At 44.0% G+C, this 26642-nt stretch overlaps 6 protein-coding genes across 7 annotated transcripts; 4 read left to right on the top strand and 2 right to left on the bottom strand.

Moving 5' to 3' along the window:
* Nucleotides 1-69: 69 nt before the first annotated feature.
* Bcmdn1 lies at nt 70-15322 on the bottom strand. The gene is made up of 3 exons (XM_001552058.2): nt 8005-15322; nt 7619-7939; nt 70-7560 (listed from the first exon to the last, which is right to left on the bottom strand). Exons 1-3 carry the CDS (start codon nt 15277-15279, stop codon nt 274-276), a joined length of 14883 nt encoding a protein of 4960 aa, XP_001552108.2. The 5' UTR covers nt 15280-15322; the 3' UTR covers nt 70-273.
* Nucleotides 15323-15398: 76 nt separating this feature from the next.
* Nucleotides 15399-16438, top strand: Bcmnp1. The gene is made up of 2 exons (XM_001552060.2): nt 15399-15713; nt 15785-16438. The coding sequence occupies exons 1-2, from the start codon at nt 15492-15494 to the stop codon at nt 16103-16105; spliced, it is 543 nt and encodes a 180-aa protein (XP_001552110.1). The 5' UTR covers nt 15399-15491; the 3' UTR covers nt 16106-16438.
* Nucleotides 16439-16625: 187 nt separating this feature from the next.
* On the top strand, nt 16626-17595 carry BCIN_07g05600 (hypothetical protein). 2 transcript variants are annotated; one of them, XM_024694156.1, is made up of 2 exons: nt 16626-16943; nt 17037-17595. In XM_024694156.1, the coding sequence occupies exons 1-2, from the start codon at nt 16870-16872 to the stop codon at nt 17305-17307; spliced, it is 345 nt and encodes a 114-aa protein (XP_024549946.1). In that variant the 5' UTR covers nt 16626-16869; the 3' UTR covers nt 17308-17595. The 2 variants fall into 2 exon arrangements, with proteins under 2 accessions (XP_024549946.1, XP_024549945.1); XM_024694157.1 differs by having other exon boundaries at nt 16626-16966.
* Nucleotides 17596-19868: 2273 nt separating this feature from the next.
* BCIN_07g05590 (hypothetical protein) lies at nt 19869-21974 on the top strand. Its single transcript, XM_001552063.2, has one exon. The coding sequence runs from the start codon at nt 20236-20238 to the stop codon at nt 21499-21501; it is 1266 nt and encodes a 421-aa protein (XP_001552113.2). The 5' UTR covers nt 19869-20235; the 3' UTR covers nt 21502-21974.
* Nucleotides 21975-22044: 70 nt separating this feature from the next.
* On the bottom strand, nt 22045-23827 carry BCIN_07g05580 (hypothetical protein). The gene is made up of 3 exons (XM_001552064.2): nt 23669-23827; nt 22706-23609; nt 22045-22649 (listed from the first exon to the last, which is right to left on the bottom strand). The coding sequence occupies exons 1-3, from the start codon at nt 23739-23741 to the stop codon at nt 22277-22279; spliced, it is 1350 nt and encodes a 449-aa protein (XP_001552114.1). The 5' UTR covers nt 23742-23827; the 3' UTR covers nt 22045-22276.
* A 128-nt stretch (nt 23828-23955) lies between these two features.
* BCIN_07g05570 (hypothetical protein) lies at nt 23956-26534 on the top strand. Its single transcript, XM_024694155.1, has 2 exons — nt 23956-24082; nt 24410-26534. The coding sequence occupies exon 2, from the start codon at nt 24414-24416 to the stop codon at nt 26226-26228; it is 1815 nt and encodes a 604-aa protein (XP_024549944.1). The 5' UTR covers nt 23956-24082; nt 24410-24413; the 3' UTR covers nt 26229-26534.
* Nucleotides 26535-26642: the final 108 nt, after the last annotated feature.

Raw genomic sequence — 26642 nt, 5'->3', positions numbered from 1 at the left:
TAAACGGGATTGTTTAGTATGGTCCCATCATCATTGTGCTTGAGGAAGATATTAATAAGTATGTATGAATGAGTTGAATGTTCAATTCAATGCACGGCGGCTGGAAAATCAAATAACTTTTCATTGCGATCTACAAAAAACCATATATGGACAGCAGAACTCCAAACTATCCACAAGTCAGCCAGCCAATTCCCTTGCTCCTGCAAATATGCCAAACCGCGCAAAAGCATCAATACAAATATACAATCTAATTTCTCCACTCAGAACCATCTATCAACCACTACCAACAACCTCCCCAAACCACTGTCTCAATACACCTGCCAACACACCTGGCAATTCTCCTACATCTCCTACTACAACATAGTATCTAAATGGGAAAGTATCTAGATATCTCTCGATCTTTACTTCACTTCTTCCTGTCATCTCATTATTCACGAACTTAGCTTCCTTAAGATCCAACACACTTTCTCCCTTCTTCTTAGTTCTCACATCATCCACAATCACAAATACCATCAGAATTCTTTCCTCTTCCGCTTCTCTCAATAATCGTCTGATGTTGTCATGTTCAGAAGAACTACAAACACCATCTGAGATAATCAAGGAGATTTGCCAAAGATCCGCTGGAGATGATGATGCCTTCTGTCTTGCGGTACGGAACAAATTGATACTCTCACGAATGAGTCTTGTAATATCTGTTCGCGATTGCTCGAATCCGAAGTTCTCAAAGATAACAGGTCCAGCCTCAGAGCTGAAGGGCACATCGAATTCATGTGCCACTTTAACGTTCTCTCCAAATCCAACGACGCATATCTCACCAACCTCAAGCATAGCGAGAGACCTTGAGATCATGACTAATGTCTCCATTGCGAGACTTCCAGAACCGGATTCTCCCATGGATTTTGAGTCGTCGACGGCGAGCATGATTTGGTAAGAACGCTTGGAGGGGATACTGCGACGCATCCAGATTTTATCACGCTTAAACGAAGAGGCAATGTAAGGAATGATTCGCTTGATGTTAAGACGTTTACCAGTACGGAAATCACCTCGCATTTTGGTTGCCAATGTAGGAGCGAGGATTAATCGGAGTTGCTCAGTCAGGGAAAGGGAAAGTGGACGCGTGATAGATTCGTAATGAGTCCATTGAGCGCGAGCTTCTGTTGCAGATCGAATGGAAACAGTGGTACTAGGATCAAGATGAGTATTATCAAGCTGGGTATCAACTTCTTCAATCTCTTCATCCATATCCTCGTTGGCTTTGGCGTGAGTGTTGTCGTCCATATTTTCGTCCATATTGTTATTGGCTTGATGGATAGAAGCACCTGCTCGGCCTTCATACGCGTTGGAAGGTTCTTTCGGCTCCAGAGTATCATCTTCGAGATCCATAACATCTTCGTCAATGGCATCTTTCTCAACTTCATCTGGCTGGAATATTTCTGGCATATCTTGAGTTTCCGGATCGACAGCCATAGACTCGTCAAGAGCATGAGCTTGCTCCTCTGTAGCAGTGCCTAAAGCTTGAGTGTCCGCTTCGGCATCCTCATCTTGCAAATGTTGAAATTCATTGCTTTCTGTTCCCATATCAATGTTCTGATCTTGAGCTTGATCTTGAGCTTGATCTTCTTGCTCGGTAGGCTCTCTGATTTGAGATTGTTGACGATGCCATTTCTCGAGCGCATCTCCAAGCTTCTTGAATGGCTGAGGAGCAGAGCTATCTTCAGTATCATCTTGTGTGTTCTGTGGCGCATCACCTGCAGCTTGTCGACCCTTTTCACCATCTTCGGCAGCTGATTGCTTGTTCTCAGATGAGTCGCCACCTTGACCACCATCATCTCTTTGAGCCTTGCTATTGGAATCGGCATTTTTATCAGCTTCATTGTCGTCCTGGTCCTCGCCGACGCCTTGAACATCACTGGGAACAGCATTCTCGGTATCAGCTGTTGCTTCATCCTCGCGATCACGCAACAACCCTTCCTGATCTTCCGGTTGTTGTTCTTCTTCTGGTTCTTCATCAGCTTTCTCACCGGCCTCTTCAGTCTTCTCTCCTTCTTCATCCTTTTCTTCATCCAAATCAATAACATCCATCTCATCACCCATATCTTGATCTTCCTGGCCATCGGCATTCTCGGCATCCGCTTCTTCTTTTCCATCATTCGCGACTTCATCTGTTTCTTTGGCCTCGTCTTCCATATCAGGAAGATCATCCATTCCGTCGTCCATTCCATCATCACTGCCATCGCTCCCCTCTTTCTCTTCTCCATCCAATTGCATATCATCAGGTAAGTCCAAAGCATCCCCTTCATCGGCATGGGGGTCATGCTTTTCTACATCATCTTGTTGTTGAACTTCCTCACTTTGCTCAGCTCCCGCCATCTCCTCCTCATCTTCTTCCCCATCATTACCCTCATCGCCCTCTCCAGATTCTTTTTTATTTTCTTGAGCAGCGACTTGTTCGTCTTTTGAGGCCTTTCCCTTCGATTCATCCCCTTCTTGATCTTTCTCAGCTTGCTCATTATCACCATCCCACATCTTCTCATCCACTGCATTAGGATCCAAATCGTCCACATCTCCAGCTTCCTCATCCATCTCATCGCCATCTTTCTCTTCATCTCCCGAGCCTTCCTCGTCTTCTTTCTCAGCTTCTCCCATTTGACCTTCCATCTCACCATCAGCCATATCAACTGCATCTTGTTCATCTTCAATTTCTCCTCTCTCTTCTTTGTTTGGTTCTTGAGCCAATTCATCAAGATCTTCATCTTCTCCAATATCTTTACTTATATCCTCAGCACCTTCTCCATCGCCCAGTCCAGTTCCCCCTTCTAATTTCTCGGTCTTGCCATCTTGAGCATCTTGTTTTTCTGATGGTGTACAGAAACCTTGTGATGCAATTTGTGTGAAGGTCTTGGCAAGAACGTATGAAGTCTTACATGTTGAACGATGTAACGTCGCGTATCGAGTAATACTTTCTTCCAATGTGTTGTAGTATTGTTGGATGATTGGAAGGGCAACTGCAAATATAGCACCGGCGCTTCGACTAACATTGTCATCTGCAAGATTGAGACGTTGAAGGATGGCAAATGATTGCTTAATCTGACCAGCAATATTGTCACAGTGGAGAGCTTTAATGCTGTTTACGAGGGTAGTATCGCTCTTGATAAGCCAGCCTTGATCTTCAGTTGACGTCGGGAGATCACTAATGGATCCGTGATATTTCTCCATGGCGGCCAAGATCGTGTTGCAAACAGCGGAAAGCTTCTGGTCAAGATCTTCCAAACGGGCTTTTGTAGGAACTGCTGTAGTCGATAACGAGTCAATGACAGTCCAAGGTAAGATCTGATCGAGGACGAAACCTAGGTCTGGACGCTGCTCGATGAGATTCCTCAGATCAATTGTTAGCTGCTTAGTGGCATCATTGATAGCCATCTCGAGTTCTAGGCGTTGAGTTGACACGATTCCAAATGGTAGAACAGACGACGAAGACCATCTGGTCCGAAGATCAACGAATATATCTTTCCACGAGGACAAGCTTTCCACAACTGATTTAGCGTCAACCTTTCCAAGTTTTGCATGCGTGTTGACAAGCTCTAGTCCAACACTCAGAATGTTGGGCAACCACTGTAGGACATTCTCGTGGTTAGAGATCGTACTAGCCGTCTTAAGCTCATATATTTCCGGAGTCCAAAGTCCCTTCGCCATTTTGATGATATTTCGCAAGACCTTCATGTTTGTCATTGCATTTGAGAGACTGTTGCGTTGGTCCAGGAGAACTTGCAATAAGCCTTCCAAGAATCCAGTACTTCTTGCTACCTCTGCGCCGCTTAGATCGTCAGAATGTTGTCTTGATGCCTCTCTTGCTCTTGGAGCAAGCTCCACTGTCTTATGAAAGTAGTACTCTAGATCTTGAGAACCGTTTGGAGAGATATAATTTGTGTTGGCCAGAACAAGAGACAATGAGTCTTGCTTGGCAAGTGCGTTGACACCCAAGTTGTATTTGATTCCCATTTGACGAAGATCTTTCAATGTATCCGCAAAGAGTTTGCGCTTTTGAGATTTAAGATGTTTGACAGTATCTTTGTTGTCTTCCGTAAGTATTGACGGGGTGGCCTTTTGTAACTCCGACGTTGACGTGATGATGTTCTCGAGGAATGACTCAAGATAGGTTGATCCATCCACCGAAGACCCAAGCAATTGACTTTTGTCCGCCATCATACTGACAGTGTTGGATACATTGATAAATCTCTTGGGCTTTTGTGTCCAACTAGGAACCGTGGAAGCACATAATGCGAGGGCAGATTGGTCGACAGTAGGGAATTGTGTTGGGGGCAGGTAGCTGATTTTGTCTTCACTGGCGGCGACTTCATCAGGAAGGCCTTGCTTGATAAGTGAATCCATAGGTTGGCCAAGAAGTGCTCTGTACTTTCGAACAATTTTGAAAAGCTTGTGATGAGATCTCTTGGCACTGTCGCGTAAAGCAACAATATTTGTGTCTTTCCAGCTTGCAAGAAGTAGCACATCACGCATGGCTTTCTCTAGTGATACTCGACCTCTCTTCAAACTATCCTCTACTAACTTTTCGTACCTCGAATAAAGAGCAATGAAATTGGCCAGAGCGCTCCCGATTATAGACAGGTTTGGATAGTCCAATACTAGGAGTTCAACGTGTTTTTCTAGTTGCTTCAACAACTTGAGACGTTGCACATATTGACCCATTATGGCTGTTGAGAAATAGGTCTCAAGATCTTGAAGGAGCTTCTGGGCATAAGCTTTGAGCTCCTCAACAGACTCACATATTGAGAGTGGACCGGCAACAATTGTCTGGTATGCGACGAACCACCAGGATCTTGCATCGTCGTCGCACTGTTTGTTCTCCATGTCAAACAATTTCGCCCATGTTGATAATTCAAGACGACGCCAATTTACTATTGTAGCAGTCAAGTTGTCGTATAGAGGGAGTGCAGAATTTGCACGACTGGCCCATCCACCAAATTGCCATTCGTGCATGAAGCTATGGACTTTCTCTACCTTGGTGATGATCTTCGCAAGTGGCTCTGTGTGGCGGAATTGAAGCAATTCTTTACATGAGACCATGACATCTTCAAGGGGTTGCATGTGAGCAATCTCGTCCACAGCTTGGAGTTCTCTGAATCTTGTCTGCACTTGATGAATCAAACTGACCAACTTGCGAGTCTCCGGAAGATTTGCGTCGGTGTAAAAATTGTAATTCTCGGCTACTGTGGCGGAAGAACTTAGAGCGTCAATCTTGTCACTCAATAGCAATATCGAGCCTGGAAGAAGAGATTTGATCCTATTCTGATCCCCAAATCCAGCGTCACTTCCATGGAGTTTGCCCATATGAGTAGAAATGTGCTTGATCAAAGACATTATACTTTCAGATGGCAATGGTCCACCCAAAAATATATCGCCATGCACACGAGCTAAAGAGACAGCAGTATCTCTGACATTTTGTTGTTGTGATATAGCACTTGACGCGCTTGGATTCTCTTCATCATAAGAGGGGAAAAGCTCATTAAATTGTTCTTGGTCGATCTCGTCTTCGTCTTCAGCACTTCCGCGGAATCTGTACAAACCAGACCTCGTTTCTCCCTCAAGTCGGTCGGCGTCAAGCTTTTTGGCCCATTGCTCATAACATGAATGAATAGACGTAAAGAGTGATTCACGAGTTTGTGGATCTAGGGAATCGACACTCTCAATTGTCGTAGTAGTAGCCATCAATGTCAAGTACTCTAATGGCTGACCAGATACAATCTCTTCATCAATAGACTTAGGTGTGCCCCCCAAGAATGGTGTTGCTTTACTTAGAGCCAAAGCTGCCTTGCTGTTATTTGATGGATCCTTCGATATAAGTGCAGCCATGTACAATCCTATTTGAAGACAGCGAAGAATATTTATCACAGGCGTGGTAAGATCGCTATATGCGTGGAAACGTTCCGAAAGACGGCGTATGATTTGAAGGACGTTATTCTGAATGAGCTTAATTTCGTTCAAGATATCTTGATCGTCGTTTATCAAGTATTGATAAATTTTCGACGTGATAGCAGGTGAGGGCAAGACAACTTTCAAGAGGTTCTTGAATTCACCTTGAAGCTTGTCCAACTGGGAAAACGCTGGCCGATAAACTTGCTCTGATGCCTCTGGAGGGGCACCAATTTCTACTATATCTTCTTCAAGAAGTTGGCAGCGGAGATTTGATTCTTGGCCAGAGAAGAGACGCTCGAATTTCTGAAGGGCATCGAGCTTATTTTGCAACTCCTGGATTACTTCTTCGTGCCTCTGTTGCTCAAGTCGCTGTCTCTTGTCGGGATCAAACGCTCGATCTGGGACGTAAAGGGAAATGCAGCCCACAGCAAAATGAACCCACGCTAGAGCTGAATACTGCATATTATCTTTAGGCGACTTAATTGCAGCTTCCATGGCAAAAACTGCCTTTTCAATATCAGAATTGATATCTGTATCAATCAACGGTTGACCATTGAAATGTTTCGCTTGGTAAGCAGAAACCGTTTCATAGAAATTGTCTAGAGTGGATTTGTGCCAGGCTTCAGTAACATCCTGCGAAGCAAGAATTTCTTTTCTGTTCAGATAATTATTGAAACTTTGATCACCGTGTGCACTAATAATTCTCGACACGAGATTAGAAAGGACTTGATTGGTAGCCACCAGTTGGCTGCTGGACAATATTCCACTAGACTTTGCAAGCTTTTCTGCCATGACAGGCAGCTCGGACTCGAGCAACCTCAGGGATTTGAGGTCAACCTCGCTGATGATATTCATTTGATGCAGGAAATCAGTCGAAAAGCTGCCGGCAATAGGCTGAAGGCCATGATCACCAGACCATAGATAGTCAATATTTTGTAGCAGCCATGAAGTTGTGCTTGATGTATTCAGACGCATTTGTGATGTGATTGGATGATCGGCGAGAACAACAGTATCGATGTCTACCATATCACTAGCTTGCTGATTGGACGCCAGAGCTGCAAGAACTTGAAATTGCCTCAGAGCTTCGAATTGGTCATGTAGGAAAGGACGAGGACTTTCCTCCTCAGAATCAACACTCTTTTCGAGGGTTTCAATCTCCGATGTCAAAGTTTGAATGAGAGCAGCTCCATCCACATCCGAAGATAGGAGGAGTTGATGTGCTTTCACGAGGGAAGTCATAATACCTCCAAGCTCAGCGACTGAGATCGAAGCTTTCCATCGTAGAGCATCAAACCTAACAGCCAGTTTTTCCATCTGATCCATAATTTGCATAACTTCAAATTTAGTAGGAACCATAGGCCGGAGTTTTTTCCAGAGTGACTCCATGCTTAGTCCCGTCGTCAACTTGAATCCGGAAGCGAAACTTGTTTGTAATTCTGAGACAAAGGTTGTGATTAGAGAGTTCTGCTCAGCAACCAGAGGGTTGTTCTTGATTAGTTCTTCCATGACTGTATTTCCAATTGTCAAATGGGACTGGAATGTCGCTTCTTCAAACGTCGGCGCAGTGACAAGATTGAAAGTACTCCACCAATAGCGGATTAGAGAAGTGATAATTTGCTTTCGGAACTAGATTGGAATTAGAAAGAGCGCAAGCAAGTGCAACGATGTTTGCCTGAAAACTTACCTTGCAATGATCATTTGCCGTAACGTGAGCATTCAGATAAGAGTTGATGGATTGAAGTGTATGCATCAAAAAGTGAGAGACTCGTAATGTGGAGTCTTTTGCTACTGAAGCTACTCTGTCACTGACCATGGATCGTTGGAGGCGGTTCATTTGGGAAGGCTTAAGGGTTTGAATGACAGATTCTTGTTCTTGGTGGGCCTCTGACGCAGCTGCAATTTGAAGTTTATACTCCAGGCATGCTGCAATCCAATGAACCTGTAATTCATTGGAAGTAGATTGCAGTAATGGCACCAATGGCGAGTTTTGGAGAGGATGGATGATCTACATATTTTATTTGCGCTATCAGTACATTGTTTAACTATGAATGGGACTGCACGGTCACTAACCTGTGCGTCACTGAAGCCTGCGGGTAACAAGGTCTTCTTCGCAACTTTATTTAATAAATCTCCCACTGCATTTCTCAAATCGCGGCTATCTTCGGACTGGTATAACTGCATATATTGTCGAGATATTGTCGACAACCTCGCGGTGGGTATCCCCTGTTGCTCAAGATTCTGGGCCACGCTTTCGGCATATCTTGTAAGAAGTGGTAAATCGGACCAAGCTAGATTATCCAGTGCAATGCGGTTAATAAGATCTGCCTGAGTAGGATTTAAATATTGAAGGTCTAGAATTTTTGACATCTGGCGATATCTCTGAAGTGTGGCTTCTGGTCGAATGGAAAACTGAGTGCCGAAAATAGGGTCGCTCTCTGGCGAGAGTGGCTCCAGGAAAATCTCCACAGCACGATTTCTCATAGCTCGCGATAGCTCCCCAAATCGAGGATCCATGGTTAGGAAAATTCTGAAATCGGCATGTGGTTTGACAATTTTTGGCTCTCCATCTGGTCCACAATGTTCATTGATACTAAGAAATCCATTTGGTTCAAGTAGCGAATTGAGTCTGTCCAATACGGAAGCACTACATAGATTAGCATTATCAAGCACCAACCATTTTCCCTGCTCCAATGCCTTGATCAAGATGCCATCCACCCATTCAAACCTGGCATTCTCGACGCCCATAGGGCGACTTGCAAAAGTTTCGCACGTCTCTGCCAATGCTCCAAATTCTGGTAAAGAGCTTGTTTGTTCCAGCTTTCGAAGATGGAGAGAAATTTCCTGGAACGAGAAAGAGGAGTTTGTAGTATTCTTTCTCAAAATATCAAGAACTTTGATTGCATCTTCGGGAATCTGTTGAGGAATTGTGCTAAGTATACGACCTTCCATAAACTCGAGAAGCTCTTGTAAAAACTTGCTGGCAGCCCGTCGCGGATCGACTTGTTCAAATCCACCCACTAGATCCATGGTATCGATATCTGCGTTCAATGGGAATACCGTGAGGGATTTACCACTAGCAGCCGCAACATGCTCAAGAAGTGTAGACTTTCCAGAGCCTGATGATCCTACTAAAATACAAGGTAGATTTTGTTGAACACACATGATTAGTGACTCCAACTCCGGAAGACGATTAACAAGGTCAACTTGTGGAAATGCCGTGCGTTGGTAGAGTGCATGTCTTGGCATATATGCTATTCCTACCTGATAGGCGGTTGGGCTCATATTGTGATAGAATTGACGGAATGGTACATCTGAACCAAATGCCTGCGCAAACACTCCATCCAGCTCTTCTCTGTCTTTGGTAGTCCTAAAACGCTGTCGAAAGATCAAATTCAAGAAATCGGCTGGAGCTCGATTAGCAAGGAATGGAGCTGACGATGTCAACAAGTGCAACCATCGAAGGATATCTCGCAAATTGAACTCCCAAGGACCGCCCTGGGAGCCAAATTTCCGCTTGTGTACAATCTCGTCTTCTAGTCGTGTGACGAAATTGATAATGGTTGTAATTAATTCCTGTGGCATGGAAGGGAAATTATGCTGGCAAATTAGCTTCATATCATCATCTCTAAACACATCAGCATAGACAACAGTAAATCGATTAACAAAAGAGCTAGGGAGACCCTTTCTGCCGCCACCTTGGTGATGAGGATTTTGAGCGGCAAAAACAGAGAAGTTCGGATGGCGTTTGAACGTCTGGTCTAACTCTGAGATGTATACCTCTCCACGGTGATCAAGACAAGCATTTAGACCTTCAAGAACCGACTGGGATGCAAGGTTCATTTCGTCAAGAAGTACCCATTCTCCTCGCTGCATTGCTTGAAGAAATGGAGCATCACGCCACGCAAAATGTCCCGCTTCGGCACCTTCAACAGGAACGTCTGATCCAAACAAATCCATAAGGTCAGTCTGCTCTGACAAATTGATACGAGTCAATGGTCTATTACATGCACGTGCCAATGCTGCAATCAAGGTCGTCTTGCCAACACCAGGGCTACCTTCGATAAGTATGGGCTTCTGAACTTGGAGAGCACGAAGTACCCGCATGCCGTTGAGTTTTGTCGTAGGTGCATCGAAGGCAAACCCTGGGTCGCTATCAGAGCCAGCCTGTTTTGAAACATGGAAGCCACCCATAGAGATATGACTATTCTGGTCCTGAAATTCTATTGGTGTAAAGTATATGGCATTGACATCGTAGTTGAGTAAAGCGCTCAACTGGCGGAGACATTTTGCACGTTCCTCATGAATTGTTTCCGGATTAATTGCCAAGAGAGCAGCTGGATTTGCTCCAAGGGTATCAATGTAAACCATAGCCGCACCATGAAGAACAGCGTAATGAGGGTTGGTAGTCGAGCATTCATTCATGAATTTGATCCATGCCAAGATATCACGAACAGATATTGAGGTCGAGGATGTAGACCGGTATGTTTCACCAAACCATTCTGCAAACTTGACCATGGGCTCCGAAAATTGTTTCATCTTGGGATTCAACTTGGCTTCCACAATTTGTATGACATCTGCATGGTCTGATAAGGCTGGAACCCAGATTTCCGTGAATCTGTTGCGAAGAGCGGGTGATAATTCCCTCTTACCGTAATCACCCCCAGGATTCATAGTTGCGAAAAATTGGAACCCGTCAGCAGCCTGGACAAAGGAGTTCTCTACGCCCTTCTCTGCGAGCAAAATTGTTCGATGTGACTCCAAAACGGAGTTTAATCTCTCCAACACTGAGTCGTCTGCGAGTGATATTTCGTCAAGTAAAAAGAACTGTCCTTCCTTCAATGCTTGCACGAGACTTCCATCAGACCACTCAAAAAGAGCCTTGGCCTTGATTTGATTGAGTTGAATTCGCGATGACAGATCAATTGGTACGCGAGAAAGAGTTGTTTCTGGAAGAGATTTATATGTGGCCCATAATGAGTCGAGGCTCTCAGATTCGGATTGACCTTGACCAACCCCGTCCAAGGACTGCAGAAGATCTTGTTTAAGCTGCTCCAAGACAGCGGCTCTGTTTCGCACTGGTCTTTGAGCTCCAATCAGATCTCCTGTCTCTGTATTCTGATGTGCATTTACAATGTGGAGAGTCTTTCCGAATGCTTCAGCTAGCATCTGGCACACTGTAGTCTTACCACATCCGGTTTCACCCACAAGCAACACAGGCTCATTATTTCGGAGAGCATGAGAGACTAAAACATAAAGCCTGCGCATTGCCTGTGTCCAGACTACACCTTGCGAATTCGTGGTTGAATTGTAGGCTTTGATCTCTGCAAGATTGTTGCTGTAAAGATCATCTATATCAATTTTGACCTTCATGACTTTCTCAATAATTTCCTTGACGGCTGCCCTCTCTTCCGAATTGCGAACACGTTCGGCAAGTAGCATGTACCCATTAGCGGCAAGCTGCTCCCTATTGTCAGCATCTCGTAGTGCCCATCGGAAAAGATCACGGAGGGTAGCAAAACTATCCTTCTGTTCGAAAAGACGTGTAGATTGCCTAAGGCGCGAAAGCTCCTTGTATACTGCGACAATTCTTCGACAATCTGAGGGCGCAACCTTTTGACTTCGTTTCTCAAGGATAAAATCGAGTTCGTCTTCTGGGATATCGTCAAAGTGGAGCTCAAGGAAACGGTTACGGAAGGCCCTAGATAGAGTCTTACGACCACCATAAAGTCCTGGAGGATTCTGTGTTGCAAAGAGCATGAAGTTCTCATGTGGGCGAACAATCTCCTGCGTTTCTGGGATGAGAAGTTCACGATTGTCATCCAGAAGACGGTTAAGTGCTTCTAGAACATCGGTAGGAGCCAAATTGAGTTCATCGAGAACAATCCAATGGCCTTGACGAAGAGCTTGAACGAGCAAACCTTCTTGGAAGCGCAGCTTTCCGTCTGAATCGGAGACGTAAGTGCCCAAGTACTCTTGTAGATCAGTATGTTCATGATTGTTGATTCGCACAAATTTATTTCCGCTAAACTTAGCAAGATATTCGATCATACTAGTCTTTCCGGATGAAGTTGGACCTTGAATCAAGACTGGAAAGCGACGAGTTGAAGTTGCACGGACTAAGTTGAGCATGTTACGCTCGACAAATGGCGTGATGATGTAGTGAGGTTGCTCTTGGGGGGCCTCATAACCTTGAAGCATCCAATATTGACGATCTCTTTTCTTGTTCATAAATCGTACATATTGTTTTCCATCCTCTGGATGTTTTGGAGTTTGGGCCAAAAGAGCTTGTGGGTTGCCATGGCTGTCTAACAAATGGTGCTCGATAAGTGGAGTTAGCATTTTTTCGGATTCTCGATCCAGAAGAGTCAAGAACCCCATCGCAAACCCTTCGTACAGCGCCCTACGTAAGCCATAAGATGGAGCAATTTCGGTGACGTAGGAGAGAACACGAGTCAATGTCCGCAAACTGAAGTGCGGTACTTCATTTGCACCATCAACCAATCGCTTCTCTTCGGCGAGTCGTTTGGTGTTCATATAAAGACGTGCGACATCATGAGCAGCCCTTTCGTCGTTGCTACTTGTCCCTTTGAGATATGCTTTGATCACAGCTAAAAGATCATCTAGATTCTTGTCTGGACTATCAACGTAGAGTTCAGTGAACCTAGAACGTAGCCCCATAGGAAGGTCACGCTTTCCAACATCTGTTGCTGGATTCATGGCACCAAATATGCGGAAGTCTGGGTGTGCTTGGATCCGCTCTATTTCACCAGTTTCAGAAAGAAGAATTGAGGGAGAACCAGTACCACCATGCAACAGATCAGCTATACTCTCAAGGGTATCTGGAGATGCTAAATTGACTTCATCAAGAAGTACCCATTCTCCATTGCGAGCTGCTTTGACAATATTACCTTCGACAAATGAGAAAGCAAAACCTTTGGAGCCTGCGGATAACTGAATATCGAATTGGTCCAAGCTCTGCGAAAACCTTAACCAACGAGATTTCAATTTCAACAGTGACTGTAACTTTGACTCCGTCTTTCGCCTCTTTGTTGGTTGCTCAGAGGTGGTGGGCGTGCTTGTTTCTTCTCTTTTTGCAAGCTCAGATACAATTTTTTCAAACATTTTGGGAGCCTCACGCCACAATTTCGATGCCTTGCTCCATTGACTCTTTGCGACGCACTTTCCAAGTTGATCAATGTACTTTTGATTCTTTGTGGCAGAGATGCCTGTCGACGCAAATAGATCATCGAATTCATCTTTGAGTGGGATTGCAAGACTCCGGACATTCACAGGTTTAAAGCCTCCAAGCAAATCACCGACTTCACTTTGTTGTGATAAGTTCACAGCAGTGAGTTTGAAGCCCAACGAATCTGCAAGCTGTTGTACGACGGTAGTCTTACCAATACCAGTCTCTCCAACTAATAGAACTGGCTCAGACATCCGGACTGCTACTCCAACTTGTTCCAGCAGCTTTTTGGCATGCGTTGTGTTCGCAAAGGGGCGGCTCTTTTTAGTGGGCTTCGTAACACGACTACTACGTTTCTTAGACAATCGCACTCTACCAATCAGAAGCTCGTTATCGCCGTCATCGTAACGCGGAATATGGCCAGTGAGAAAATGTTCCATAGTCTGAGGATCAATGTGCATTTCCTCAGCAATGCATGAAACCACCGACCTCCGAGATTCCTCAGACTGTAGACTTCCGGCAAAGCAATCGGCGGCTTCTAAAAACATCTCATATTTTGTGCTGTCGGTTATAGGCTCACTGCCGGTCTTGGATCCAGATGATGTAAGAACACTTGCTAGTCTTCTGCACCACTTGAGAAGATCCCGAGGACTTATTGGGCGTCCAATTGAAGTTCGACTTTTAGATGCAAAAGAAGGCTTAACAGAGAGTTGGTAGAGTCTCTCGTAGACGCTTATGATTCCAGGCAAAAATTGGCGCAATATTGGGTAAGTACCTTCAATTATTTCTCGAAACTCGTCTTGATTTGGCATGTGAATAGGAACACGCTGCCACATTCGTGCTCCGAGCATGTGTAATGCGGGTGGAATCTCTCCCCCACTCACATTCAAAGAGGTTCGAATACTCGCAAGGAGCTTAAAACCTGCCTTGGCCTTGATAGATTCACCCCGACTTGGTATTAGAAGCTCGCCTCTCTCCACAAGTGGCAGTATCACGCTGATAACTTCATTTGGAGCGCGATCAAGATCCTCAATGAAAACCCAGCGCCCTTCCTTTACAGCTGTAGTTAGAACGCCTGCTCGCCAGGTGAAAGATCCGGGTGTAGAACCTGTAGCGTACATCCCAATAAGCATTTTTGCATCAGTCTGCTCATTCAAATGAAGCGTAACCATGCTTGAATCCATCCCAAGTTCCCGTGCGAAGTCATTAACCAACGAAGTCTTTCCTGCGCCAGCTAACCCGTGAAGTAAGATTGGCGATGAAGACATAAGGGCCTTGGCAAAAGATTCCCTATTCTGCGCGGTTGTGGTTGTTGATATGAGTTTAGATGGCTGCGAAGGATAGCCGTTTGGACGAGGTAAGAGCACATCTGAATATTGCACAACCAGTGGTGAAAACTCCTGTAATACCTTTTGAGATTGAAACATCTCTGTCTCCGTTCTCAAGCACAAAGCAGCATTTTTCAGCCGCTTTTCTTCGAAGATACTAAGGAATCCATAGTCCACCATTTCGCCGTCGAAGTCCCCCATTACTGCCATTGTATTTCCAACGAATTTCGCAACCATTGCCTCCAACCTATCGTCCGAGGCAAATTGAAGCTGGCAGAAAATTCTCACCGCAAGATACCGAACTGCTATATCAGTATGTCCGAGAAGGCTTTGAATCGTGGAGTTTGAAACTGTCCCAGAGTAGGCCTGCTTGTCGAAGTTGAGAAGCCTCCATGTTGCCAGCAGAATCCGTTGCAGCGCCAGATCAGACTGACCATTACTCAACACACTTGCACCATCTCCCAGGCTGATTATATTGCGAGAAGAGCCATTCTCTGTAGAGGGTGTAGTTTCGGAGAGATATTTATCGAGAAAGGTAGTGAGGTGCGGCGCAAGGTATAGTATTCGTGAAAATGCTTCAATGATTTCATTTTTTTGGGTACCAAGGTGCGAATTGGCAACCCATCTTGCAGCCGAGTCCGCGATTAAGGAATTAAAATATGTGAATAATTTGAGTGTTTGTTTGGGCTTCAATGCAGATATGGCGAGAGTTTCGAGGAAGTGAGGGGATTGTTGAAGGTTAACGATTTCCAGAATCTCCTCGGGAAGGTTTGTTTGTAGGTTGCTTTCCATGGTTATATCAGGATTATTTCTATCCTGAATAGCCTCCATTTCGTTCAATCATAAAAATCGTGGGATATCAATTGTTTAAATCTATGCAACTATCTCGAACTTTTTTCTTAATCGCAATCAACTTTTTTTGACTCTGCCGAAGTTTCACCGACGCGCTAGAAATTTAGCTCCACAATGCAGAAAGTCTACAAAGTCCTCGTCAACAATTATTATAGATTGTACTATCATATCGCCTGCCATACCCACACACGATGTCGTTATCCTGCCAGTCCGCAGCTCGCAGCTGCATAAGATCTCTCCGATCATCCTCATCCCTCCGCGTTTCCACAGCCTCCCTTGCACAAAGAAGAAATCCTTCCGCGAGATGGGCATCAACAGAGGCAGCGTCAGCGAACCCAAAGATCTCCGGGATTGTGGACCAAATCAGCCAATTGACTTTATTAGAGACAGCCGATTTAGTTGCTAGCTTAAAGGTAAGGAAATTCTTCGCGAATATATGCGCCCGAGGAAGTTTTTCGCAGTCACTGATCAACCTGTTCTCCAGTCACGACTAAATATTCCCGATATGCCAATGGGGGGATTTTCTGCTGGCCCTGTCCAAGCCGCTGCACCTGTTGAAGAGGAAGATGCGGCACCAGTACAACAAGAGAAGACCTTGTTCAACCTGAAGTTGGCCTCATTTGATGCGGGGGCAAAACCTAAGATTATCAAAGAGATCAAGAGCATGTTGGGATTAAGTTTGGTGGACAGCAAAAAGTTCGTCGAAAGTGCGCCAAAGATGATGAAGGAGGGCGTACCAAAGGAGGAGGCAGAGAAGATCATTGCAACTTTGAAGGAATTGGGAGCTGTTGTCAACATGGAATAAAAATCTTTACGAGAGGAACTGCATAAGCTGCGGGGTTCGGAGAAACTCGGCATGTATCAATAGAGATGTGTACAAAATCTACTTCTCATCCAGGCATACACAAAGAAACTCTATATAATCTGCTATAGCAGGTTTTGAGACAGAATGACTGTCTAGTCATCAGAGAGTCCTCGATGTCAATCCGATTTTTGTGAGGATGACACCGAAGTGGATGTAGAATTCAGATCAAATCGAGTGCCCCGCAGTTCATTGACTACAATGAGCTTTTGTTAACTTTAAAAGAATCTTTACAAACGTGGCAGCAGAGATTCATAAAAATCTTGAACAGAAACACGAATCCTATGTTTCTAGTGGTTAGTGAGTGATACATCCTATACCCCGCTTCTACTCGTGTGAAGATGGTTGCGTTTCTAGCGAACGCCCAAATTAGCAAGTAGCTTCATGCTCATGAGTTATAACACGAGGTGCAAGTAGAGTGGGTCAAAAAGTCTATCAAATGTCTACAAAATGTCTCTCCGGAGAGCCGCCATTATTGTCAAAATGTGACATAGAAGACACAAGTACCACTCCACCGAGTACTTTGTACCACAATGGGCACACCGTGTAACAGGGTAAATATTCATTCACAGTGATTCCTTAAGCGGCCCAGGAGTCCAAATTGATCTGAACATCCCAGAAAGCGTACTTGACTCATATAGCCAGTAGTTCGCATTCTTCCTTTAATCTTAACTTCCCAACTATCAAAGCACTTATCCTCTTCCAAAATGTGTTGCTTTGGCATGGCCAGTGGATCTCCTCCGCTCCACTCACGTCCTTTTGTTCCACCCCGAGTCATCGAGTAAGCTACTTTGTGACGAATCGGTTCATATATCCCTCTTCAACTCCCTATTCACCACAAACTACTTACTAACACTCCTCTCCTTTTCCACAGTATACTCCCACCCACCTACAGCTCCAATCTCGGCACAACCAGAATGCCGATTTTTGTCGAACCATACATACACAGAACCATTGTACCCATGCCACTTGACAGACACCTACTACATCAATCTCCGCACCACCCTTTACATAATGGCAATTTGGCATACCGAAGGCAACGAAGTTTTTCGCTTCATCATGGGTCGAAGATCCATCATGCAGGAGGGTCTAATGGACTTGGAGGACGCTGGGGTAGTCGTGGAGCGTTTAGCAGACATCATTGAAGTGAGAAAGGGGGGTAGAGTGGATATGTCGCTTACGATGTAGAAGCAGGTGGGGCTTACAGATTCATACTGAAATCGAAATCCTTATAAATCTACTCCTATAATCGATGTCTGAATTTTGAGCTTATCAATCTATGTTCTCCTATAGTACCAAGGAGAATCAGAGTAACATGTTGTACCCATGTCGACAAGATTGATTTCCACTCTTTGACCAAATTCTGCATCCAACAATGTGCTGAGCCACTAAGGACAATCTTTGTAAATCGTGAAGTATGTAAAGAAAGAACAAAACGCATACTCTAGAAGCATAAAGAAGCTCTAGTTTTCTTGCTCAGTTATTAGTCTTTCAAAGTCCAGGTGATTCACAATTAAATTATTCAAGCAATTTAATAATCCCATGAGTCTTCCTAGAACAATCTCGAGCTCAGAGAACTGCCACTTTCCTCCCACCGCCTGCCTGCCTGGTTACCGAGCACACAAATTATATTCAACTTCCCTTGATCTTTAACTTTTTCCCACAAATATCTACAAATTTGTTCCCGAAGATCCATCTGCAATATCTACAATACCCCAATATTCTGCACTTCAATATTTCGCGAGCCTCACTAAGTATGCAATGTCTAAAATACATTATGTTCTTAAAACTCTTTTCAACCCAGAATAATTTTTAAATCTAAAATCGTCGGGTTTCTATCAACCTTTCCAAAGCCTATCAGTATGTCAACTGAGTTGGGAGTAGCCTTTGGTGATTTCATCGCTGCTATCGATCTAGTCTCGATAGTTTTTGGCGCCTCCGCGAAAGTGGCAAACCAAATTGTGGAGTTCGGAAGAATCGTAGAACACCGCTCACTCTGGAGAATTGTTAAGAGACTAGAGCCTGGGCTCACAAATTTTGAAAATAGGATCGCTCTGAAACACGCTGTCTCTAGCTTTCAAATGACTCTCAGAGATTTCTGGAACAAAGGCAGAGAGTGACAGCCTCATTTACCATGGCACCATTTCGAGCTTGAAATATGATTGAATGGGGATCGATAAGTGAGGTCGATTATGACTTCATCTTCAGAGCCGACTTTTTTGGTCATTACTCATCAACACAGCTATGGATTTACCCAATGTGAGTGGTTTCAAGAATCGAGGTATTGAAGTAGAATACTAACCTGCCTCAGATCTTAGAGCAACCTCAAACGATAAAAGCCAAGCCTCACGATATCAACTCGTGTGCATCGAAAAAAACATGGTACATTTTGGCTGTATGCGACGATCTTGAAGTTTTTCAGGGTGCAATAAAAGGCTTTACATGATTCGAACGGTGCATTGGCACATTTTGTGCTGCCCGCTGGTGTCATCCTTGGCATACATACCTTAGAAACCGCTCTGGTAGACATTACTCGAAATATTAGCTTTGGGTTATAGCACAGTTCATCTTCGATTACTAAGGTCTTCTAAATGGCATTAAAAGTTTATCCTAGTCGAGAGGTTATACGATCGAAATTGGTAAGAAACTGCTCACACAACCGTTGCATCATATACTAATTCGAAAAGGCGTTTGTCTTAATGTTGAAAACTAACTTTTTTCGATATCAATTGAGCGTCAACCAACGTTAAGAATGATTATTTCGTCATCTAAAACCTCGCTAACACACAACGTTCGACTGGAGGACAACGAGGATTGATACTTCCTCCAAAGCAGTGAGCGAAAATGACTGTTATATTTAAAACAATCAGGACTATAAGTCGTCAATGGTTGTTCAAGTTGAGATCACCGACGACTCTCAGGATAAGCATATCAGGGTAGGTAATTGCACCGCTCTCCTTAACATGAGTCTTATGCTGACTTCGATCAGTTCCAACGATTGTATGAGTTTTCACATCGTTGCAAATGCAATTTGAGACATTCTCATAATGAGCATAATCCAACGCCCATTACCAATATCTAGGTTGCAAGGAGTGAGCTTATGGATATCTTTGGGTTGAGCCCCCCATTCGCTTTCGCATGCTTTACAGGATATTTTCGACACTATCCACAGAATATTCAGCTTCTTCAACTATATCCAAGCAGAAAATACGTTGAGCTCAGTGACGAACGACTTGCTGCAAAGTTGTCACTACCAAGATCTTTCCCAAAACAATGCTGGAAGACTCGCACAAGAGATACTCCACCATTCTAGGACCTTTGAATTCTTGAGGCGAAGCGAATATCAATTTCCCTTGATGAACAGATGCAACACCGAAATAAAGTTGAACAACATTCTTTGATGAGGATTTTTATAAATACTGTTTACACAACCCACTTGATGGATAGGGAATCAGCCATCTGAGAAGAAAATTCAAATGGAAATATCCCCAAAATAAAGGGAAACAAGAAAGATACCACAATCAACACCAGCCGAGCCCCTGAAAGGGGGTTTCATTAATAGAAACTAACATTCCATATGTAAATAATGATGAGAACTTCTTATTATTTGAAAGTATGCGGTCCAATCCAGAGACAAAACTTGTGACAGTCTCCTCGAGATGTGAACAATTCATACGTCCTCGAGGCCGCAAGGCACCGAGATGGTGGTCGCCCTGCCGATGTCAAAAATACAAACCACTAGCTTCCATCAACAGATTAAATTTCTTTTCTTGGGTACAAGACATGAAATGAAGATTTCAAGCAACTGCAGATTTCAGTTTACCAAAAGATAATTAACGTCGAAAGACCCAGACAAAGATCTCAACTTTTTTTTTTTACCAAGGAAACTCTGGAAATCAAGTACCACCACGACCTCGCGATATCATAATCGATTTTCAAAGAATCATATCATATCTCGATAATTATTCCTCCATATCCACTTGGACCAATCTCTTAAGCCCAGTTGGCTCAGAGATATTTTGCAGTGAAAATACAACGCAGATAGCTGTGGAAGGAAGCCATAGCTTGTCAATATGGATTCAAACACCAAGAGAAACCCAAAAACTCACATGGTGGAGGTCGACTTCGAGTCGCACGCTGAAGCCGAGACTCTCGACATCTCGCACGTAAAATTAAGCAACACATATCCGAAACCAGGATCAACTGGTAAATCACCACGCTTAACCTTCGGTGTGGAATTGGAGATTGCTGTTGGTACTTTAAGGGACATATGCGAAAACCCAACACCAAAAGATCTTCGTCGAGTCTATGGAGTAGGTCGTCCTGCCAACTCAGCTCCATTGAAACATGATCCAAGACCAGCGAACTTTGGCGAGAGTTCCGTCGCAGAACGCATATATAGACTGGAGGGCCGTCTTTGTGTGTATGAAAATATTGCACAAACCCTCAGCTGCGCTGGATTTCCAGCTATACATATGGAGGATGCAGAATACCAGAAAACTGGATATACTAATGAAATGACCAGCAAGTGGATCATTGGGACTGACATCAGTATTGACCTCCCAGATGAGTCTATCTATGACTACCACAAGCTCGAAATCAAATCTCCAGTTTATTATTACAGCGAGGAAGCGCTAAACGATGTTAAGAGAGTTTGGGAGATCATCGCTTCCACCTATAAAGTCATTACAAATGAATCGATGGGATTGCATGTTCATGTTGGTAACGGAGTTGATGCATTCGACGGCGAAACTTTAAGAAATTTGTGGAGCATTATCTGGACTACAGAGAAATGGATCGAGACCATTCACCCTCCCCATCGCAGAAACAATCCATTCTGTCAAAGCTTCCATCGCTGTTCTAACTTGGGACGCGAGATTGGAGAAAAATCGCTCAAAGACCCAGAAGGAGAGGTACTCGATTGGATTTTAACCAGAACACCTCCCACAGTGCGTGAATTCCTCGACACTATCTGCATGCAGAGCGGTGCCTACAACTTCGTCAATCTACAACCGAGTCAGAACGTCGGAAGTACCAAGCGTACGATTGAGTTTCGCCAGCATGAAGCAACACTCGATACGGAAAGAATAACACAATGGATTAGAGTATGCGTAGGATTAGTCAAAGCATCTGCAGCTGCAGATCCCGCAGTATTGGACCCGTATCTGCGGCTATTGGTCCAGACAAAGAGAGAAAAGCTTCGTGTATGGGAAATTTTGAAGGAGTCTGGGCTTGAGACTCCAGGAATTTATTACAAGGCTCGGATGTTAAGAGAGAGACCGGTGGGAATTGTAGTCAAGGAGTTGTGGGAGAAGACAACGAGATTTGCCAAGAGATAAAAGTTGTTTCTCTCATGAGAGATATGGAGCCTCACACTGTACCCTGAAATCATCCGCTGCACATCAAGCAGTCAATTTTCAGCTTTCGAAGCAGCCTCAAATTGTCCTGAAATAATCGACTCCACCTCAGACTAGACTTTCGGCATACAACATTCTATAGGATCGCGAATAATACAATGGAATCATCAGCTTCATTTCAGATATTCGACAATCAACAATGACCTTCCTTTTCGAGAGCTGAATGCCAATCTTCGTGCACCGTCATCTCAGTCAAGCTTCTATACTCCAAATCGCATTCGGACATTCAGCATACAGCATTCGAAGAAGTCTGCACTAGTATTGAAATCCTTTAGAAGAACCTCAAGAACTCAGAATTCAAGTTCAGGTTGATATAAAATGCAAGGAATCCATCGGATGGGGGGCCAGGAATGCATGATAATTGTAGGATTAGTTAGTCTGATGTCGTTGGAACATCCGATTACATAGCAAAATTCATTATATAAGCATTGAGCTTCCGGTCCCACAAACTGCAAGGTGATTGCATGCTCACGCAAGATTTGAGTTGAAATTATGAAATGATAATAAATTTACTCATTAATTTCGAGGGAATAAATAGTAGATGTATATAAGTCGTTCTTTACACTTGATATCATACAAATCATTCACCTGCCCCCGTTCCACGCCCCCCCGCCGCCGCCGATCCCGTGCCCAAATCCACGATTTTGCCAAACCTGTATACATTTCACGTAATATATAAATCATGTTATAGACAAGATCATCCTCGTTGAGTTTGTTTCTTTTGAGCCTTTCTCATCTCCTTTTCCTTTTCCTTTTCAAGGTATTTCTTTTGTGCTTTGGCGTCAAGACCCTTCAGTTCAAGATCTCTCTTCAATTTCTTGGCCTTTTCACGTTCTAATGCACGTTCCTCGGCTTTCTCTTCTTCATCCGCTTTTTGAAGTCTCTTGATTGTATCTTCACGGGTCATGCGCACTTTACGCATAACTTCCGGTCGGAAATGAGCGCCAGATGCAAGTTGATCCGTGATTCTGATAAAGTGCTCAAAGAGAGGAAGAACTCGGGAGTAATCGTCACCGGAAGGAAGTTTCATGGATAGATAGATGCGTTTCTTTGGAACAGTATCATCAAGTCTGTGGAAATTGTAAGTAAATTGACGTTTCCAGAATGTAAAATGTGGGGTACTTACTTCAAAGGTTGATCGATTGGTTGATCAGTAATAATGAGATGCTCAAGTAGATCTCCGGCTAATTCGACTGCTTCAATTAATGCAGGAGTAAGTAAGAAGTCGGTAACCTCAGCGCTCTCGCTCATGACGGTAGCCCAGTTTGGAAGCTTAGGACTATCCTTAGTACCAGTGATGGAGACGTCATATCTGTCATCACGAAGTGATTTCATTGTCTCCTTGTTTACAATAGCCCAAACGAAGTTGTCATAGGTGCTCTTATTATCTTTGCGCAATTCATGTGCGCCGGGAGCTTGGCCAGGAACGGTAAGGTTCTCTCTGCCATCGAATGGATAAAGTATAGCTTCCATGCGCTCAACAGGTGTTGCAATGGTGTCAAAGAAGAGACTGAAGGCGTACTCAACAGCGAGTGCGAAAGGATTGTAACGCTTGAGAAGTTTGATGTTGACGTCAAGAAATGCGATATTTTGACGACCAGTCGCGTAGGTTGCGTAGTCTTGTGGGGATTTCTCCTTCAACATATCTTCGGGCAATTCGAGTTGCCTAGCCATTGACTTTGCGGTTTCTTGGTCTTCGATTTCCTGAGTTGTTGGAGCGCGGCCACCGAACCCAACCAATGCAAATTCCTTGCGCAGAACTGGTGCGTGTGCGCTCATCCATTTTTTCGCCTTCTTGCGGTTTGCGCCTGTTCCGAACAAGTGGATAGAAACAATGATAATCAACAATCCTAAAATGATACCTTCTTGCTTAAACTCGCTCAGAGAATGTCGCTCATGAACATTGTACCATTTGGTGTAGGGAACTGCAGCACCAGTAGGAGTTGCTACTGGTCCAGTGTAGTCAGCCGCCGAAGGGATTGCGGAGAACGCTGGAGTTGGATCTGGAGCTCCAGCGAAGTCGGCGAAATCTGTTGATAGATAAATTTAGTGCATGTTACGAACGACGAAGCATTGAGTAGAAATTTACCAGAATCTCCAGCTTGAACAGGAGCTGCAGATGGCTCGGAGCTTCCGAAGAGACCATTCAATAATGCCGCCATTGTTGGTGAAATTGATCTTGAATTGATGGTGAGCTGGAGCTTTCGTTTCGAAGCTTGAGATTGTGGGTAAATTACTTCCGATATCCATGCTAACTGTATCAAGGTTAATGTGATGTAGTGTTATTCTGCCGCATGGCAAACTTTGACCGCCCTTTTGTTTGTCTCTTGGACAACCAACATTCCGAAGTTTACCCATTACCGAATATGGTAATATGAAGTTTTACACAAACTATGTCTACTCAGACAGATATCGCTCTTGTTACTTCCAAGCACGTATATGAAGTATCCATATCTGAAATCATAACTACAAAATAAACGACTGCTGGATCAGTCACTAAATTGTAAGTGCATACTCCTAGCTGGGATCTGGGTACTTTTCCACCCAAAGCCACGAGCAAACTACTCAAGGAACCTCGCAATATAACAACATTCAATGATGGTGTCAGTGTGGTTTCTTGAGGTCTTCTATATTTCATGAAGCTGTAAGATGTATTGGTCGATGTGAGGACTTTTGCTTGATGTTCAAGTATCATACAGCTATGAGAGACTTACTGAAGTTTAAGTTTCAAATCATGAACTTCTATTCTCATCGTCTTAGTACCCGCCCACATTTTACACACATCTCTCTGTGGTGTGAGCAATAACGAACAATGACTAACTCTGAATAGTGTCATGACGCGAAAATATGGAAAGAAGCGTCCTGCTGCAAGTGCGGCAGCTGTAGCCATTTTTGGATCCACGCCTCAATCAGTTGCTTCGGTAACTAAAGATTCCACTACAATACTCAAATCGCAATATCCACAGAGAGATCTTACAGAGGTCACGGATCTTTTGGAAAACACAACGCTTAAAGAAAGTACCGACGAGGTAGCCGTGCTTCTTGAGAAGACGAGTTTAGAAAGCCATGTCGATAATCTTAACAAGCCTCTTGACCTCGAGAACATTCGTCAAGACTCTTCTTCTAAAGACGCTCCCAGAATCTTAGACGAGACAATTCTGGACAGTACTATCGAAACTATTACCTGCTTAGAGAAATCTTTAGCAGCGATTGAACCTAAAATCGAAATCCCAATTCCTCAGACACCCGTTTCCCTCTCTCCCACGCCACTCCCAATTAATCCACGCCTCGCAGCCTCTCTATTGCCTCTTTTGGCCGCCTACGAGAAAGATAATGGCTACCCTCTGGCTACCAAAAACTGGGACGACGTTCTGGCACCAGGCTCGAGTATTCAGAAAATTGCCGAAGCATCATATGCAGAAGTATTTCGCATAACAAACCCAGTCGGGTCCTCAATTCTTAAACTTCTACGCCTCAAGGTTCCTACAGATCCTACATCAAAGAAGTCGGATACCGCAATCAAGGTCGACACTGTCGTATCTGAGATGCGTCTTATGAATGCACTTACAGAAATCCCCGGGTTTGTGAATTTCAAAGACGCCCACATAGTAGAAGGTAAACCACCAGCAGCGTTTGTAACAGCATACGAAGGGTACTTGGATGCTGGTGGAGAATCATATTTTCCACATCCAAACAAAATTTCCAAACATGCGGTTTTCCTAGCTATCGAACTTGGTGACGCAGGACATGTTTTGGAGAAATACCCAATAAAAAATGTCGACCAGCTATGGGACATATTCCTCGGTGTCGTCATCGCTCTCGCAAGAGCAGAAATAGAACATGAATTTGAACACCGTGATCTTCACGAAAACAATATCTGTATCCTCGAACGCATACCTCCGTCGGATGCTCCTAAAGCGAATCCAAAATCAAGATCAAAGACCAAGCCCCAAAATCCACCATCTCCCCACAAATTTGGTAACTCAGGTCTCGAAATAACAATCCTCGACTATGGCTTATCCCGCGCCACCATTTATCCCGTTTCCTCCACGTCAAATCCTTCTCCAGCCCCCGAAACAGTTTTCTACAACCTTGAATCCGACACTGCTGTCTTCTCTTCTTTTGAACCGTCCAGCATTGCCGGAATTCAATTCGATACCTACCGTCGGATGCGAGCCTATCTTTTTTCAGGCGGCCTCTCAAATACTAACGCTAACACACCTTCAAAGGCTATACGAGATGCTATCAAACAAAAGAAACATTCCTGGGAGGAATACATGCCGTATAGTAATGTGTTGTGGTTGTACTTCTTGATGGAGTATCTGACAGAGGTAGCGCCAAAGGGAGGCAGGGGGAAAAAGGGGAGACAGGCATGGGTAAAGGAGACGGAGGAGTTGAGGTGGCTTTTAGATCCAGATTGGGTACCTGGAAATGTTGCAAGTGATGACAAAGAAGAATGTGGAGATGAGGGGGAAGAGGAAGAAGAACTAGGACTGGGCTGTGCGGGAGACGTATTACAATACGCGTTTGATATGGGATGGGTCTGCGAAGAAGATTTAGGGGGCGCAGACACAAGTCGTTTAAGTCTACGAGAAGATTCATCTCTTGAGTTAGAAAAGAAAAAGAAATCTCTGTCATCTCCAAAATAGTCAATCAAGGACATATTTTGTTTGGACGGAAATTGTGTTGTTGGCGGCGCTTTGAATATCCAGGTATGGTATGGCTTTTGACAGGATGGAAGCAGGTGGGTTGCGGATAATCTTTATGGCGTCGATGACTCTGGGTAGGCAAGTTCCTTTGGATTTCATGGAATGGATTAGCATGATAGAATTGTTTGGTATGGGCTGAATTTGATTTTTGCCTTAATTCATGTTTATATATTGTCGTATCATATGTCACGGTGTTATTCATTAGATGGATAGATGTATAAATATTGGCGCTTTCTTTGTTTTGCAGTTGGTGGTGAAGATTCTCATTAAGTAAACAATTTACAGTGGCGAGAAATGACCACGTATGAAAGATTTGTCCTTGATGCTTTGAATACATGTGTATCCAAAGGGAAG

Source organism: Botrytis cinerea, chromosome 7 (genome assembly GCF_000143535.2).
Source record: "Botrytis cinerea B05.10 chromosome 7, complete sequence".
NCBI classification, from domain to species: Eukaryota; Fungi; Ascomycota; class Leotiomycetes; order Helotiales; family Sclerotiniaceae; genus Botrytis; species Botrytis cinerea.
The sequence above is the reverse complement of the archived record's forward strand: the minus strand, read 5'-3'. Positions and strand labels throughout refer to the sequence as shown.